Source organism: Suncus etruscus, chromosome 3, assembly GCF_024139225.1.
Source record: "Suncus etruscus isolate mSunEtr1 chromosome 3, mSunEtr1.pri.cur, whole genome shotgun sequence".
Taxonomy (NCBI): domain Eukaryota; kingdom Metazoa; phylum Chordata; class Mammalia; order Eulipotyphla; family Soricidae; genus Suncus; species Suncus etruscus.
This window is the reverse complement of record NC_064850.1, coordinates 117,723,077-117,741,413: the sequence shown is the minus strand read 5'-3', so window position 1 is coordinate 117,741,413 and position 18,337 is coordinate 117,723,077. Positions and strand designations below refer to the sequence as shown.

Sequence of the window (18,337 nt, the reverse complement as noted above, 5' to 3'; positions counted from 1 at the left end):
TGGCCCTCTCAGGAGAGCTTCAGGAGACAGAAGAGAAGAGAAGAAAAACATGCAAAAACAACAAGTCTCAGTCTCTCCAAGTTGTCAATCTCACAGCAGGGCCAGATCACTTCCACCTTGGAGTTATTTTCTTATGAAGTTCCTCTCAGGCTACCCTTGCCCTTTACCAGGTCTATCTCATCTACAAATTCTTATTTATAGATACTTACTAAGTGTCTTTCCATTTTGTCTCTCCTTGTTCTGTAAGTTAGTCATTCATTGAAAAAATTAAATTCTAGGTTAAATGTGCCCATTCAAGACCTATAGAAATAGAAGTCCATTTCTGAGAGTCCTTGACTTGAAGTGCTTGATTACTTTTCTATCTTTCAAAGAAAACTGACCTCCAGGAACTAGCATTATTCATTTTCACCATGTCTCCCTAATTTTCTTCAACTTTCCCCTATTGCTGGCATTTTTTCTGCCCTTTCAATAAGATAGGACACAGGGTCTTTGGAACTGCTTCCTGGTATGTATTTTCTTTACATAAGTAATAGCTCTTACTTCTTATGAAATGTTTAGCTTATTACTATTCTTTCAGAGATGATTAAGTTACAAGTAGCACACAATTCCTTTTTTGCAGTTATGTTTATTTTTCCTGTCACAATTACTGTTTTAATCCATGATATGTATAAAAATTTTATAGAAGCAAACTCAATGAGAGAAGAATTTATAACTTTTCTTTTAATTTTTGGACCCTAAAAATTTTAAATTGTATTCAGCACAAAACACCCTCTCCATATTTGTTGAACAATTGATTAATGCCTGTCATCTTCTGTAGGTATATGTAGGCCTCCCTATTTCTGGGATACTAAAATTAAAATCTTAGGAGCAATAAGCCTGAATGCATAAATGCGGGGCCATGGAAAATGGGGGTGAACAGTGACATAAGGGAGGAATTTCAAGTGGAGGCATTGGGCAGAACTTAGAAACTTTGCCCTATTCAATGAAAATTTAGAAGGTGTAAAATTGAAATTTAAGACTTTTGAACAAATGTCTAAAAAAGTAGATTGGAATCCAAAGGGAGAATAATTGCTCAGATCCCGTATAGATGTTGTCATAATGTTTTCATCAATTCTTCTAATTTTGTCCTTGAGTTTTAGCTCATCTAATCCCCAAGCTCCCAGTTTAAAACCTTTTTATATATATGCATTGTTGTCACTCTTGTTCTTTGTGATGTGTGCCAGTCTCTGTGGTGTGAGATGGCACTTCATTGTTGTTTTGATTTTCATTTCCCTGATGATTAGTGATGTGAAACATTTTTCACGTGTCTTTTTGGCCATTTGTATTTCTTCTTTGAGGAAGTGTCTGTTCATTTCTTCTATCCATTTTATGATATATGGGGCTACCTGTTATTTTTCTTGCCTAATCGTTATGGCAAGTACTTCCAGTATTATGTTGAATAGGAGTGAGCCAATGCAGCCTTGTCTTGCACCAGATTTGAGGGGAAAGGCTTTTAGTTTATCTCCATTGAGAATAATATTTGACATTGGCTTGTGGTAGATGGCCTTGACTATATTGAAAAAAGTTCCTTTCATTCCCATCTTGTTGAGGGTTTTTTTTTTTTTTATCAAGAATTGGTGTTGCAAAAATACAATACAAAAATTCCTTCCTTACGCCTATATTCATTGCAGCACTATTTACCATAGCAACACTCTGGAAACAACCAAGATGCCCTTCAACAGACGAATGGCTAAGGAAACTGTGGTACATATACACAATGGAATATTATGCAGCTGTCAGGAGAGATGAAGTCATGAAATTTTCCTATACATGGATGTACATGGAATCTATTATGCTGAGTGAAATAAGTCAGGGAGAGAGAGAGAAACGCAGAATGGTCTCAGTCACCTATGGGTTTTAAGAAAAATGAAAGACATTCTTGCAATAATAATTTTCAGACACAAAAGAGAGAAGGGCTGGAAGTTACAGCTCACCTCAAAAAGCTTAGCACGCTTTTTTTCCCACGAGTTGCAGCAACCTGAGGCGAAGGAGTTCTGCAGGAGTTCTCACTGACCTGGAGATGAGAGGCCAACAAGAGTATTTATTTCTGCAGGAAATATTTTTGAGGGGTTTGTGCGAGGAAAGAAAAACAATGTCATCTTCCATGTGGGGGGGAGAAGAGAGGAGATTGGCTCCACCCCCTGAGCAGTAACGGGTTCTAAGCCGAACACCTGGTTTCTCCTGCCTCGGGGTGGAGGGAGGAGGAGGGGGAAAATCGCCCCCTAGTTGAGCGGACTACAAATCCCAGCATGCTTTGCTCTCACCACGCCTTATTTTTCTCGCAAGGCCGACGGGAATTGTAGTTCCTAGGTCATAACCCCGGGAGCTTGGCTTTATTGGCCTTTGAAGGGAGCAAGTTTTCAAAGGCTTTTGGAGTTAGGGCAAGGACATTGCAAAGCTGTGCTTGAACGCTCGCTGCCTTTCACCAAAGCGGGAAGAACAGAAGGAACAAATCTGAGAGTTTGGGCTGAACAACACCGGCATGTTAGAGTCAAGCTGAGTTGCATTTTGACCTTTGAACTTACTTCCGCCTTGCCTTGGGGCGGACTCTGGGCTGAAACCTGTGGCGGGAATTGGACTTTCTGCGGCGAATGCACCAGAATCATCATGCCTACTGTTCGTAACAGAAAAAAGTCTCTGACACCACAAAGTTCTTGTTCGACAAATGACTCTCATACAGAGCTGGAGTTCTTACCCGACAAACTAAGAGCAAAGCTACTTCCTTTCCAGAAAGATGGGATTATTTTTGCCCTTAAAAGAAATGGCAGGGAGGCCACACCGGTGACGCTCAGGGGTTACTACTGACTATTTGTTCAGAAATCGCTCCTGGCTTGGGGGAACATATGAGATGCCAGGGGATTGAACCACAGTCCGTCCCAGGTTAGGCGCTTTGTAAGACAAATATCCTACTGGTTGTGCCACCACTCCAGCCCAACAATATCTATTCTTTTATGAGAGAATCCAATGAATTAATACTATTTACTTGAATTAGAAGTATGGTGGCCGAACCCTGGCAGTACTCAGGCTTCTAGTCTCAAGGATCATCCCTGGTAATACTCATTTGCAGTGCCAGAGATCAAATGGGGTTGGCTTGAAGGTGTATGGTGGCTGATGAATAATGGGATGGGTCTAGGAAAGACAATCCAGGCAATTTCCATTGCTTACTTCTATAAAGAGGAATGGCCTCTTCTAATAGTGGTGCCTTCATCTCTGAGGTACCCTTGGACGGAAGAAATAGAGAAATGGATTCCAGAACTAGGTCCAGAAGAAATTAATGTCATTCAGAATAAAACTGATACCGGGAGAATATCGACTAGCAAAGTGACAATTCTGGGTTATGGTCTTTTAGCCAGAGATGCAGAGACTTTGATAGATGTACTAAATGACCAGAACTTTAAAGTAGTTATAGTGGATGAATCACATTACATGAAGTCCAGAAATGCAACCCGTACCAAGATTTTATTGCCATTAGTACAAAAAGCCATACGTGCCATTCTTCTTACAGGAACTCCAGCTTTGGGAAGACCCGAAGAGCTCTTTATGCAGATTGAAGCTCTCTTTCCACAAAAATTTGGAAAATGGACTGATTATGCCAAAAGATACTGTAATGCACGTGTCAGGAATTAAATACCAGCTTTGAAGAATGGGAAAAATTAATAAGAGCTCCAAGTTCTGCTTCTCGCGATACTGTCATGGGATTGATTACACGAATGTTTAAACAAACTGCTATTGCCAAGGCAGGTGCTGTCAAGGATTATATTAAGATGATGCTTCAGAATGAGTCTCTTAAATTTCTTGTTTTTGCTCACCATCTAAGCATGCTACAAGCTTGCACAGAAGCAGTCATAGAAAACAAGACTCGTTACATTAGGATAGATGGAAGTGTTCCTTCTTCAGAAAGAATACATTTGGTGAATCAGTTTCAAAAGGATCCTGATACTCGTGTGGCTATCTTAAGCATTCAGGCTGCTGGTCAGGGTTTGACATTTACTGCTGCAACTCATGTTGTATTTGCTGAGTTATATTGGGACCCTGGACATCTAAAACAAGCAGAGGACCGTGTTCACCGAATTGGACAGTGCAGCTCTGTGAATATTCACTATCTTATTGCAAATGGTACTTTAGACACCCTTATGTGGGGAATGTTGAACCGCAAGACTCAGGTCACAGGAAGTACCTTGAATGGAAGGAAGGAACAACTACAAGCTAAGGAAGATGATAAGGAAAAATGGGATTTCCTGCAATTTGCTGAAGCTTGGATTCCAAGTGAAAGTTCTGAAGAGTTCAAGAATGAAATTTTGTTCACTCATTTTGAAAAAGAGAAGCAGCATGATATTCGGTCATTCTTTTTGACAAAACCTAAGAAAAGACAGTTGCTGACTTCCTGTGATGAATCAAGTACATCCCAGGAGGAAAACAATATAGTACCAGCTGACTCTGACAAAACAACCACAGGAGATGTTAACAGTGAAAGTAATTTGGAATCTGAATCTAAAAGATTGAAATTGGACCAACACTGCAATCCCCCAACAGAGAAACCAATGCAGCCCAGACAAACCAAATGTTCACTCCTGCCTGAGGACCATAAGGCCAAGGCCCGGAAAGCCACTCTGCCCCTTTCTGGAATGGACTGGCAATGTGGTTTCTGCACCTATGTCAATAATGCAATGTTACCTTATTGTGAAATGTGTGAGAATCCTCAAGGCAGTGCTGATAGTAGCAGCCATACCCAGAAGAAAATGAAAACCAAGAAAGATAATTCTGAGACTGGCACTTCAGAAAAAGTTCATTCTGTTTCTGAAAAACGAGCTCTTGCACAGAGCTCAGGTGTTGCTCAGTCAGAGTCTGAACCATTACCTGAAAGCAAAGAAAAAATACCAACACCAGAATGGAGAGATGGATTTATGCCCCAGTCCCATGCTAAACAGTCAGAGACTTCCGAGACTTTGCCAGTCTACGATACCTTAATGTTTTGTGCAAGTAAGAATACTGACCGGATTCATCTCTACACTAAGGATGGAAACCAGATGAACTGTAATTTCATTCCTTTAGATATAAAATTAGACCTTTGGGAAGATTTGCCAGCAAGTTTTCAGCTGAAACAAAATCGCTCCCTGATATTGAGATTTATTCGAGAATGGAGTAGTCTAACGGCCATGAAGCAAAGAGTAATCAGGAAAAGTGGGCAGCTGTTCTGCAGTCCAATTCTTGCTTTGGAAGAGATCACAAAGCAGCAAACCAAATCACATAGTACCAGAAGGTACATAACCAAAGAAGATGTTGCTGTGGCCGCAATAGACAAGGTGAAGAAAGATGGGGGCCATGTTCGTCTGATCACAAAGGATTCCAGATTACAGGAACCTTCTACCAAAGAATTTCTTGAAGATGGTTCCTGTGTCTCATTTGTCAATCCCTGCACAGCCCAAGCAGATCTCACGATGAAACCTTCCTCCAAAGGCTATTTACAAGCTGTGGACAATGAGGGAAATCCACTCTGCCTTCGCTGCCAGCAGCCCACTTGCCAAACTAAGCAGGATTGTAAAGTGAACACTTGGGATTCACGATTTTGTTCTCTGCAGTGTCAGGAGGAGTTCTGGATTCGATCTAATAACAGTTACATACGAGCCAAGGTCTTTGAAATTGAACATGGTGTCTGTCAGCTATGTAGTCTAAATGCACATGAGCTCTTTTTACGACTGAAAGATGCTCCTAAGAGTCAACGGAAGAATCTCCTGGATATGACCTGGATTTCAAAACTCCCATTAGAACAGCTTAATGAAATGATAAGAAACCCAGGGGAAGGGCAGTTCTGGCAGGTGGACCACATTAAGCCAGTGTTTGGTGGAGGAGGGCAGTGCTCCCTGGACAACCTGCAGACTCTCTGCACCATCTGCCACCGAGAGAGAACTGCCAAACAAGCTAAGGAAAGAAGCCAAGTGAGAAGACTAACACCAAAGCATGGATCAGACATCACACGGTTTTTGGTAAAGAAGTGAAATATAGGGGTCGGACCAGTGGCGCAAGTGGTAGGGCATTTGCCTTGCATTCATTAGCCTAGGATGGACTGCAGTTCAATCTCCCAGCGTCCCATATGGTCCCCCAAGCCAGGCGTGACTTCTGAGCACATAGCCAGGAGTAAACCCCCGAGCATCACCAGGTATGGCCCCAAAAAACAAACAAACAAAACATTAAAGAAGTGAAATATAAACATGGAGGGATGGGGCCAGAGTAATAGAACAGCAGGTCGGGCACTTTTCTTACACAAATTGATCCAGACTCAATCCTCATTATACTATATGGCATGCCAAAAATGATCTTTGAATCAGGAATAATCTGTAGACCATTACCAGGTGTGGGCCATCTTAAAAATAAATTCTGGGAGCACGGTATGTGGTTCAGTAATAAAATACTTTTGTTATATGCTGGAGACCTGAGTTCAAGCCCCAGCATCACAAAAAGAATTTCTTATATGTGAAAAACTTAACATCTTTGTTCTTTTGTCTACAATATTAAGAGTAAAATCTTGGGCCGGGCAGTGGCGCTAAAGGTAAGGTGCCTGCCTTGCCTGCGCTAGCCTTGGACGGACCGTGGTTCGATCCCCCGGTGTCCCATATGGTCCCCCAAGCCAAGATCAACTTCTGAGCACATAGCCAGGAGTAACCCCTGAGCGTTACCGGGTGTGGCCCAAAAACCAAAAAAAAAAGTAAAATCTTGAAACAAATATAAAGATTTAACTTTCTGGGCCAAAGCAATAACACAGTGGGTAGGGCATGTGTATGGCACATGGCCAATCTCATACGATCCCTCGAGACTTCCAGGAATGATTTCTCAGCGAAGAGCCAGCAGTCACCCTTGTCCAACACTGGGTGTAGCCCAAAACCCAAAACAAACAAAAATATTTAACTTCCCTTTTATATTAAATGCTTAGGTGTTTAATAGCTTTGGAAAAATCACTGGACAACTATTGAGATGAAAAACTGAATATTTCTATGATTGTGTTGATTTCATACAGATTCCCAGTAATGCTTCAATGAGATTTTGTTGATTGTTCCTTTGCTTCAGTATATCTTAACCATGGTGTGTATTTAGATTAAACACAAGGTTGTATTGAAAAATTATAAAAAAAAAAAAAAAAAGCTTAGCACAAACAGGGATGAGTTTAGTTAGAGAAATAACTACATTTTGAACTATCCTAATAATGAGAATGTATGAGGGAAATAGAAAGCCTGTCTAGAGTACAGGCGGGGGTTGGGTGAGGAGGAGAGAGATTAGGACATTGGTGATGGGAATGTTTCACTGGTGTTGGGTGGTGTTCTTTAAATGACTGAAACCCAAACACAATCATGTATGCAATCAAGGTGTTTAAATAAAATATATAAAAAAAGAAAAGGTGGGGCCCCATTTAGAAAAAAAAAAGAATTGGTATTGGACCGTATCAAATGCTTTCTCTGCATCTATTGATATGATATGACTTTTATTTTTTTGTTGTTGATATGATGTATTATGTTGATTGATTTATGGATATTAAACCACCTTTGCATTTCTGCGATGAAACCTATTGGATGAGGCATTGAATTCTATTTGCCAGAATTTTGTTGAGGATCTTTGCATCTGTGTTCATCAGGGATATTGGTCTATAATTTTCTTTTTTGGCAGCATCTTTGTCTGGTTTTGGTAACAAGGTGATGTTAACTTTATAGAAACTATTTGGAAGTGTTCCTGTTTCTTCAATTTTATGAAAGAGCCTCTAAAGGATTGGTAAAGTTCCTCTTGAAAGATTAAAAAGAATTTATTAGTGAACCCTTATGGACCTTGGCTTTTGTTTTTGGGAAGACTTTTGATCACCATTTTAATTTCCTCAATAGTGATGGGGCTGTTTTGATATGTTACCTCATCCTTATTCAATCATGGAAGGTTCTAAGCGTCAAGAATTTATCCATTTCTTCAGGTTCTCATGTTTCATGGCATAGAGTTTCTTAAACTAGTCTCAAATTACTCTTTGAATTTCTGCAATATCTGTAGTGATCTCCCCTTTTTATTTCTAATATGATTATCAAGTTTCTCTCTCTCCCTTTCTTTGTGAGTTTTTACCAGTGGTTTATCAATCTTGATTATTTTTTCAAAGAACCAACTTTTGCTTTCGTTAATCTTTCAGATTGTTTTTGGGATTTCCACTTCATTAATTTCTGCTCTAACTAAGTGTTGTTATTTACTTCTCCCTACCTATTTTTGGTTCCATTTGTTGATCATTTTCTAACTTATAAGCTGCATTATTAAGCTATTCATGTAGGCCCCTTCTTCCTTCCTGATGTGTGCTTCCTCTCAGTACAGCTTTTGCTATGTCCCATAAATTCTGATAATTTGTATCTTTATTGTCATTTGTTTCCAGGAATGTTTTTATTTCCTCTTTGATTTCATCTATGACCCACTGGTTGTTCAGTAGTAAGCTGTTTAATTTCCACGTATTAAAGTTTTTCTTCTGTGTTCCTTTGTAGTTTACTTCTTTTTTTTATCTTTTTTTTTAACTCAGGATACATTTGACATGTTATGTGAATAATACATTTAAAATATATTGTGTAACTGAATCAAATTTTTTCTAAATTCATTAAATTGAATTAAATCAATAAAACATTATGAATTGCCAATAAGTTAAAATAAAAACAAAAGGATTGTTAATCAAATAGATTCTTTGACAATACAAAAATTCCAACCTTTAAAAATATTGTTACATAGTTCAGGCAACTTTATAATGAATTTTTAGATATTAAAATCTTGTTATTAAGGTTTAATAGATGTGCTGGCACTTTTTTCAGTGCCTTGTGATCAGTGGAGATAGTCTGCATGATTCCTATCCTCTTGATTTTATGAAATATGTTTTATGGGCCAGCGTGTGGTCTATCCTAGAGAATGATCCATGTGCATGGGAGAAGACTGCATATCCAGGTTTCTGGGGATGGATTGCCCTATTAAGTCTACGAGTCCATGTTCTTCTATTTCTCTTTCTAGAGCTAGTATATTCTTGTTGGGTTTCACTCTGGTTGACCTATCAAGGGGTAACAGGGCAGTGTTAAGGTCTCCCACAATTATTGTGTTGCTATTAATATCTTTTTTCAGATTTGTCAACAATTGTATTAATTATTTTACTGATCCCCCATTGTGTGTATATGTTTAATAGTGTGATTTCTTCCTGTTGTACATATCCCTTGATTAGTATGAAATGCCCATCTTTGTCCCTTACAACTTTTCTGAGTCTAAAGTTTGTGTCAACTGATATTGGTATGGCCACTCCAGCTTTTTAAAGGGGGTTGTTTGCTTGGATGATTTTCTTCCAACCTTTGATTTTGAGTCTATTTTTGTTCTGACTATTTCGGTGTGTTTCTTGTGGGCAGCAGAAGGTTGGCTTCAGTTTTGGATTTATTTAGCCACTCTGTGTCTCTTAACTGGTGCATTTAGTCCATTGACATTGAGAGAGATAATTGTCATGGGATTTACTGCCATCTTTGTGTAGAAGTTTGATGTGTCTGTTGATCAGTCTTGTCTTAAAGTAGACCTTTATGTTTTTTTTAAAGCTGGTTTTGAGTCTGTAAAGTTTGAGTTTTTGTTTATCAATGAAGCTATGTATACTTCCTTCAAACCTGAAATCGAGTTTAGCTGGGTACAGTATTCTAGGTGAAGCATTCTTCTCATTGAGTTTTGTCACTATGTCCCACCACTGCCTTCTGGCCTTGAGGGCTTCTTGTGACAGCTGTGCTGTAACTCTTAAGGATGCTCCCTTAAATGTAATTTCCCTTTTTTGATCTTGCTGCTTTCAGTATTCTATCTCTATCTGTGGGATTTATCATTGTGACTATGATGCGTCTTGGGGTGCTGACTGTTCCTTGGATCTCTTTTAGCTGGTACTCTTAGGGTGTGAAGGATTTAATTGCATGCAGTCTTTAGCTCTGGTCGTTTCTCTGTAATGATATCCTTGACTGTTGATTCTTCCTGGGGATTTTCTTCCTGAGTCTCTGAGACTCCAATGATTCTTATGTTGTTTCTGTTGAGCTTATCAAAGACTTCTATTTTCATCTGTTCACATTGAGTAATTTCTCCATTGTCTGCTGTATGGAGTTGTTATGCATCTCATCTTCCAGCTCATTGATTCTATCCTCAGTTGCTGTTACCCGATTGGAAAGACTTTCCATTGAAGTTTTCAATTCATCTATTGAGTCTTTCAGACCTGTTATTTCAGTTTGGAGTTTTCTGATTTCTATCTTCATATCTTCTTTATTCTTATTAGTGTTCCATTCAACTTGATCTATGCTTTCTTTGAATTCTATGAACATCTTCCATATTTCTTCTCTAAACTCTATATCCGAGAGACTAACTAGATGGTCAGACATTTCAGGTCATCAGAATTGCCATCTTCATTCTCTTTGCCTGGTGTTGGCCTGTGTTGCTTCCCCATTCTCATGCTTGTATTGTGGATTTTTCTACTTGTTATGGTGGTATTCATTGGTTAAAGATGCACTCACCTGCGAGAGCTCCTCTGGCTCCACCCTTTTTGGGGTTGGCTCACCTCTGAAGAAGAGGTGAGCCCTCAGGGAAGAATGGTGGAGAGGATCAAAATCCCAGGCCGCAGGACAGCAAAGGGAAGGCCCAAGATGTCTGCCATTCATCTGGTCACACAACCGAAATAAGCTCTGCTCTTTGTGGAGGGAATGACTCACCTCTGAAGAAAACAAGCCCTCAGGAAAGAATAGTGAAGAGGATCAAAATCCCGGGCTACAGGACAGCCAATAGAAGGCCAAAGATGTCTGCTATGCTTCTGGTCACAGCAAAAATAAGCTCCACTTAAACTTTGGTTGTTAAGGGAGCCTTTGTTTGTCAAGGGAACCTTATCAGATAGAACATTCCAAGATCACTCAATCCTACTTCTTCATTCCTGGATGGTACTAACATTAGTTTTATTTCTGAGTTAACTCTCTCTGCCTTACCTAAGCTTTTAACCTGTATCAAGAACTTCTTCACTGGGGTAAGTGATTGAACCTAAGGGGCCATAGTTCTTATAGCATTATGTTCATGTGGATGGGCATGTAATGCAGACCAAAGAGATCTTGCTGTGAGTTACTTCATTTTATAAATAAGACAATTTTCAGCTTCTGATATGAGTGGATAAAATGGAATTTTATGCTTTGATTATTTTTAATGGTTTTACTTTAGAAACACCTTTTTAGGACACATTTCAATGGATTAAAAATTCTAAAAGATAAAAACATTTCATCCCTCATATAAATGATCAAGACATATTCTATCAGGCACTGAATATATCAGAAATTATTTTATGTATTTTGAGATTTACTAAGGGACTTTAAAGCTACAATTTAAAAACTTCATGGGAGTGGAGAGATAGTGCAGTGGGTAAGAGTTTGCCTTGCATGCAGCTGTTCTAGGTTTGATCCCTGGTTTCCCTTATGGTCCTTTTAGCCCACCAGGTGTGATCTCTAAGTGTGAGAACCAGGGATGATAATCCTGAGCACAGCTGGCTGTGGCCCCAAATTAAAAATAAATAATAAAAACTAAAATAAAAATTTCAGATAGCAATAATTATATATCTATATCTATCATATATCTATCTATCTATCTATCTATCTATCTATCTATCTATCTATCTATCTATCTATCTATCTATCTATCTATCTATTGGTTTTTGGGTCACACCCGGCAGTGTTCAGGGGTTACTCCTGGCTCCATGCTCAGAAATCGCTCCTGGCAGGCACGGGGGGTCATATGGGATGCCGGGATTTGAACCAATGACCTTCTGCATAAAAGGCAAACACTTTACCTGCATGCTACCTCTCCGGCCCTGATATTATTTTTCTCTCTATACTTAGTAGTTTCATTCTTAAGATGCTACATCTAAAGACTTTACTCTAAAAATATTACCTTAAGAGAGGCATAACAAATAATAAAGTAAATAAATATATTGGTTGCTCTGATGTATACTTTCAATCCTTATAATACCCCTCTCTATGCTGTCAACTCACTTGATACTTCAAGAGAGTGAGATAATGAACTTCATTGGAATTTATTGGAACCTGGAATTCAAATGAATTCTATGTTGGGTCTAGGTGAGTCAAGCAATTTTACTTTCTCACTACAAATCTATTGGAATGATTTTTACTTAAAGTTGAGTCTGGAAAATATTCATAACTAGAAAGGAAAATAAACTTTTTTTTTTTTTTTTTGGTTTTTGGGCCACACCCGGCATTGCTCAGGGGTTACTCCTGGTTGTCTGCTCAGAAATAGCTCCTGGCAGTCATGGGGGACCATATGGGACACCGGGATTCGAACCAACCACCTTTGGTCCTGGATCGGCTGCTTGCAAGGCAAACACCGCTGTGCTATCTCTCCGGGCCCAATAAAAATATTTTTTACTGTTTGGCCACATCCAGTTGTGCTCAGGGATTACTCCTATCTCTACGCTCAAGGATGACTTCTGGTGGTACATAAAGAGCCTGAAGTTATATACCCAACATAATCCAACCAGTGTTGGTCATCTGCAAGGCAAATATGTTAGCCTTGCACTATCCTTTTATTTCATAAATTCCTAACTTCATATACAAACCATGGACATCACTAGTCTTCTTACCCAACAGTCTAATCCCATCAAAATATAAAATCTGGTTCTCAGATATTACTGACTACAGACTGTCATTTGACTATTATAGTGAGACTTTGAATTTAACAACTTTGATAGGTTATAATATCTTACCAAACTCATGTGCCTGCTATCAACTGCAACCCTCTAGCTTAAATCCCATTTAGAAGTATAATTTTGTCGGTTATTGACCGCATTTACCAAACTACAGGCCTAGATCAATCTTTTTACTTCCCTGCTTTAACAGATTACCGGTTCCACAACAAATAAACTGACAAAGGAAATAAACTTTCTTGCTTTAAGATGTTTTACTAGAATAGTTCTGCTTATTGTGTTCAAGGAATGACTAGGACATATGATTTTAGAGACTCGCCTTCAGACTGGGTATCATGTGCTCTGATTTATTCTAAAGAAATCTGTTTCTAAAGAGGCATAATAAAATTATATATTCAACATGGACATGACTTTTCTATAATTGATATAGACAAAATGGAATTAATAAACAAATAAAGCCTCCTAGCAATCTGATAAGACTTGAATAATATTTGAAACAGTGAATCATTTTGATTTATAGTTGAATCTATAAGTTTTAACCTTCAGGCAGAGTATTTAAAGTAGAAAAAGATCACATAGTCTAGTTCCCTTACTTTATAAACAAGGAAATGAAAGATTATAAAATTAAAATAATCAATGGCCAAATCAGGTTTTATACCTGGTATTTGGCAGCAGAAGTGATTTTTGGGGAAGTGCCCTTCTAAGCAGTACTGAAGGTGAGGCAGGGACTCCTGGTTCAATGCTAGGACTTGATGGCATGATGCTGCTTGGTTCTGGGATGCTGCTAATCCCATTGCTTGAAAGCCTCTAGAGCCATATCCTACAATGGATAATACTTGGGGACTATCGGGGCTACCTCTAAAATGCTCAGGAGTCTGTGTGAGACTGAGGAATGAACCTATGTAGGCTTTATTATATTCTGGTCCCTGCAGAAATGTTTTTATTTCAATCACCAAAGTCCAATACAGAAATTTGGTCCTAATTAAAAAGATGTCTGTTTTTTTTTTTTTTCTGAAAAAAAAATTGGACTTTAATCTTTCAGGATCATGTAGTTAATTGCTCTGTAAGAACTACCTATATTATGAAGACTACAGCATTGAATTCTGTTGCTCAGTGGTTTAAGGGTATATATTAGTTAATCTGAGTCTCTCTTTCTTTTTTTTTTTTTTTTTTTTTTTGTTTTGTTTTTGGGTCATACCCGGCGGTGCTCAGGAGTTACTCCTGGCTGTCTGCTCAGAAATAGCTCCTGGCAGGCACGGAGGACCATATGGGACACTGGGATTCGAACCAACCACCTTTGGTCCTGGAACGGCTGCTTGCAAGGCGCTGTGCTATCTCTCTGGGCCCAATCTGAGTCTCTTAAAGAGGCTGTGAATGTAAAGATGTAAAGGAAGAGAGGACTATTTTATGGAGGGAGTGGTTAATAGATGCAAAAAAAATGGGCAATGGAAAATTTTGTAAAGAAATGAAAGAAAGGGCCCAGAGAGATAGCACAGAGGTGTTTGCCTTGCAAGCAGCCAATCCAGGACCAAAGGTGGTTGGTTCGAATCCCGGTGTCCCATATGGTCCCCTGTGCCTGACAGGAGCTATTTCTGAGCAGACAGCCAGGAGTAACCCCTGAGTACCGCTGGGTGTGGCCCAAAAACCAAAACAAAAAAAAAAAAAAAAGAAAAAAGAAAGAAAATCAGGGTTATTTAAGGGGACTGAGATTGCTTACAGGTCTTGAGTGAATGATAGGATTGAGATTGAGTGACTTTGGGATCAAGAGTGAAAAGAGATTACTTGTCTGGAATCTCTTTTTTAATACCATCATTGTCAACCGGCCTACTCTTGCTGCTGATCTGAGTTGAGTCTCACAAAGCAGAGTGTTAGCAGCTGAAATGTCTTTGCTGTATAGGCTCAATTTTAGAAACAAAACAATCATTTATTCTCTATTAAGGCAGGGTATTATTGTGAGGCATTGTAATTATTGTGTGCATTGAATTAAAGAATATTTGTGGCACAAATGATGGCAAAAATTTTGATTATGATAACTGTCAATTAATATGAAAATTAATCCAAGCAGCTAGCATTTTTATTAAATGTATTCATTTTTTCAAAGAAAGAGGAAAACCAGTTATCTGACTTCATTAACCATTCAATTACCATTAACATGGCAAATTTAAAGGAGGATTTAGAAGCTCTCAATATTGGTTAGGAGGAAAAGGGAAGAAAACTCAATTTTTTTTCAATAATTATGAAACTATTTTCTTTATCTCCTCTTTAGTTATCTGCAGGGGACTATAATAGATGTTAGGGATCAAACCTAGGTACAAGGCAAATGCCCTACCTGCTGTGCTATCTCTCTGGCCCCTCTCCCACAAGTTTTGATATTCAGTGTTTTACATGAAAAAACTTTAGACAATTAGAAACAAGATGATAATGTGAAAAAGGACATATGAATTGGCAGGTAAGTAGAGAGCTGATACAAGCATTTACCTTGCATATGGCTAAACCCAATTTAATCTCCAACACCACATATAGTCTTCCAAGAATCATGAAGAATGATTCCAGAGCACAGAGCCAGAAGTAAGCCCCAGATACTGCAAGGTGTGACCCACTTTCAACGCATAAAATAAACGAAACAATGAAAAACCAAAGCAAAAAATAAATTGGCAGGGTCCTAATGGTTCATTAAAAATAGATTTCAGGGTACACGGGATGTTCAGGGGCAAAAAGTGCCTTCCTTGCAAGTCTGAGGTCAAGAATTTACTCCGCGGTGCTGTCCAGATATGTTGAGCTCGTTCCAACAGCTCTGTGGTCTGGGACCTTCAGGACCACAGTGGAGTGTGTGTTCTCAGATGTGCTGCCAGAGGTGAGGGGACAAACTTGTGGGCTCTGCTGCCAGTAGTTCCACTCCTAGTAAGTACATGTGTGATCCCCACAGTGATCCCCTGGAAGTCACTAGAACAAGGATAGATTAAAAACAACACAGAAGATGGACTTGAGGGCTGAGTGTGGGAGCCCTGTAATTAGCTAGCTGTGCAGGGCTAGTTGGTCCTGGTCATTATGACAACTACAGCAAAGAGAAGGAGAGTGTAAAAATAATAGAATACTTTAAGAAAAAGGAAAGAAAAGATGTCCCATACTGTGAGAGCTATAATTGTTGGGAAAGTCATTTAACTTGGGGACTATTCTATTGGACCATTGGAGACACATAGCCTCCCAGCCTGAGCTTCCTTAAAGCTGCTAAGAGATAACATAGACTTTATTATATAGGCAGCACATAAATTACAAATATTTTTCAGGTATTATCTAGTTTAATTTTCCAGTTCTGAAATAGATAAAATCTCATATTATAGAGAGGAAATTGAAGGTTAGGGGTGTGAAACATTTTTCCTAGGGTTTCCCTGACTCCAGTGTTCATGAAATTATTTTAACAATCAAGTTTGTTCTTAATACAAATTCTAAGAAACAAAGTATGTAGAAAACTTGATGCCATTCATGTTTATCTCCTCCCCATAGACCTGGTGCTCTGTCAGAGAAACTAAGATTCAAAGAAAGATTCAGATGCAATGATTTCAACAAGTAGAGATGGGAAAGTTCCACCATCTCTAATGCTGCCTTCCTCATTTCCTTGTAAATAGACACGCACAGAGACATAGACACACAGACACAGACACACACACACACACACACACACACGCACACACACACACACACCTTGGTAAATCTATTTATAAGGGAGACTTTTTTTTTTTTTTTTTTTTTTTTTTGCATGTTATTTTTTTTTTTTTTTTTTTTTTTCTTTAATTAATTTTTTTATTTTGAATTATGAGAAAAAAAGATGCAAAGAAAGAGGACAAGGTAAAGTTACAGTGGATATAAGGGAGACTTAACAATGACTTTAGAGAAGTGTTCTCTTTGTGCCAGTTCCACCACCATGTTTGTGCATTTTCAACTGTCTTCCATAATCATAGCAGAAAGAATTGAATTCATTATATATATATTTTTACCTTATAATTGGTTTCTGTTGACAAAGAATTCTGAGCTGGCTTTGCAATCATGTTCGACAAACCAACTGAAAATACATCATAATGTATTTTAGCTCCAGGGGAGCCTCAAATGTGAGGCTGCATTTAAAAAGCAGGTCCAACAAACCCTGTGAAGCAGAAAGCTCACATATTTCATCTAGAGACAGGATGGAAATGTATTTACTGGGCCACTCTGATTGTATCGCACCTGATTTTGCAATTGCTAAAAGCTAATAGGAAAAGAAATATTAGCAATTTAGTAGTTGACAAAGAGCCATGAAGGTCCAGGATAAAACTGAAAAGGCACAATTGTTTCTGTAATTTTTTCTGAAGAATTTATCACTTTTTAAAATCCTAAGGATTCAGAAAGCTTATTCACAGTGTCTTTTCAAAACCTAAAAACAAATTCATTTCTTAATACTGACTCACCCTTTCTAAAGTCTATATATTTCTAGAGCATCCTATGTTAAGAGAGTGTAATTATCGGCTATTGACCTCTTTCATTCAAGACTAAAGAAGTACAAGAGAAGTACAGAAAATACAAATTTATTTTCTATGTTCAGGGCCTTACTTTATGGTACTCGGGAGTTACTCCTGTTTTGACTGTCAGATATACTCCTGTTGGTGTGGGTAGCCTTGTGGTACCTTAGCTAAAACTCAAGAATCCCAAATGCAAAACTTGCTCTGCAGCCCATTAAACCATCTTCCTTGCTGCTAAGAGAAAGCATTTCTTGACAAATCTTGCCATGCCAAACAAAAATCCATTAGGGAATATGTATGAATATATTATTTTCTGATTGCATTATTGGTTGCCAGAGGAGGTCAATTTCTTCCAATTTAACTCCAATTTCTATTTACTTGGAAATAACAAATAATCCAAGAAGTAGCCTGGTGAAAATTAAAACACACCAAAACACTAGTATAATCTGTTCAATACAAAATTGTTGGATCTTGCTAGAAAACTTTAAAGAAAAAAAGAATAAAAGTAGCCTGAGGATGTGACTCAGTGAGTGATACAGCCAATGACTTGCATCTGAAGGATCTTGGTTTGATCACTACCTTGGTAAAATATTCAAACCCAGAAACAGGCAAAATGAAACAGAAAAAAAATGAAAAAGATGTTGAGGAGCTAGTTACTGAATATAAGCAATTTCTTTTTTTATTTTTGATAACTTTCTTTTTCAATTAGAAGTTTGACATACATACAGAAAAGTGTACGAATTCTAAGTGTAGGGTCCAGAGAGCTACTGTGCTCTTGTGTTGCATGTATTCAACAAATATTAAATATTAGATCACAGCAAGTGCCCAGAACACTGATAGAAGAGATCACTGAGCACAAAACCAGTAATAAATACTGGGTATGACCCCCAAACAACAACAATAATAAAATAAAACCAAAAATTAACAGCTGAAATAAAAATCACAATCATAGCCTTAAGTGTACAAATGGTTCCATCAGTACAAAGAGACACATATAGGGTAGCTTCAGTTAGGACAGATACAAACATTAATAGCTCCCAAAGCCTCTCTCTAGTTACTTCTCTTTCCTGCCTCCAAAGAGGTCCTTCTCTTGAGCTTTAGATTGATTTTT

At 38.3% G+C, this 18,337-nt stretch overlaps 1 protein-coding gene across 1 annotated transcript; it reads left to right on the top strand.

Annotated features, from left to right (window-relative positions):
• Positions 1-2,646: 2,646 nt before the first annotated feature.
• On the top strand, positions 2,647-6,071 carry LOC126003682 (DNA annealing helicase and endonuclease ZRANB3-like). The gene is given in 4 exon segments (XM_049769998.1): positions 2,647-2,803; positions 3,133-3,161; positions 3,163-3,655; positions 3,658-6,071. Coding segments are annotated over 4 exon segments (3,057 nt in total). The 3' UTR covers positions 6,036-6,071.
• Positions 6,072-18,337: the final 12,266 nt, after the last annotated feature.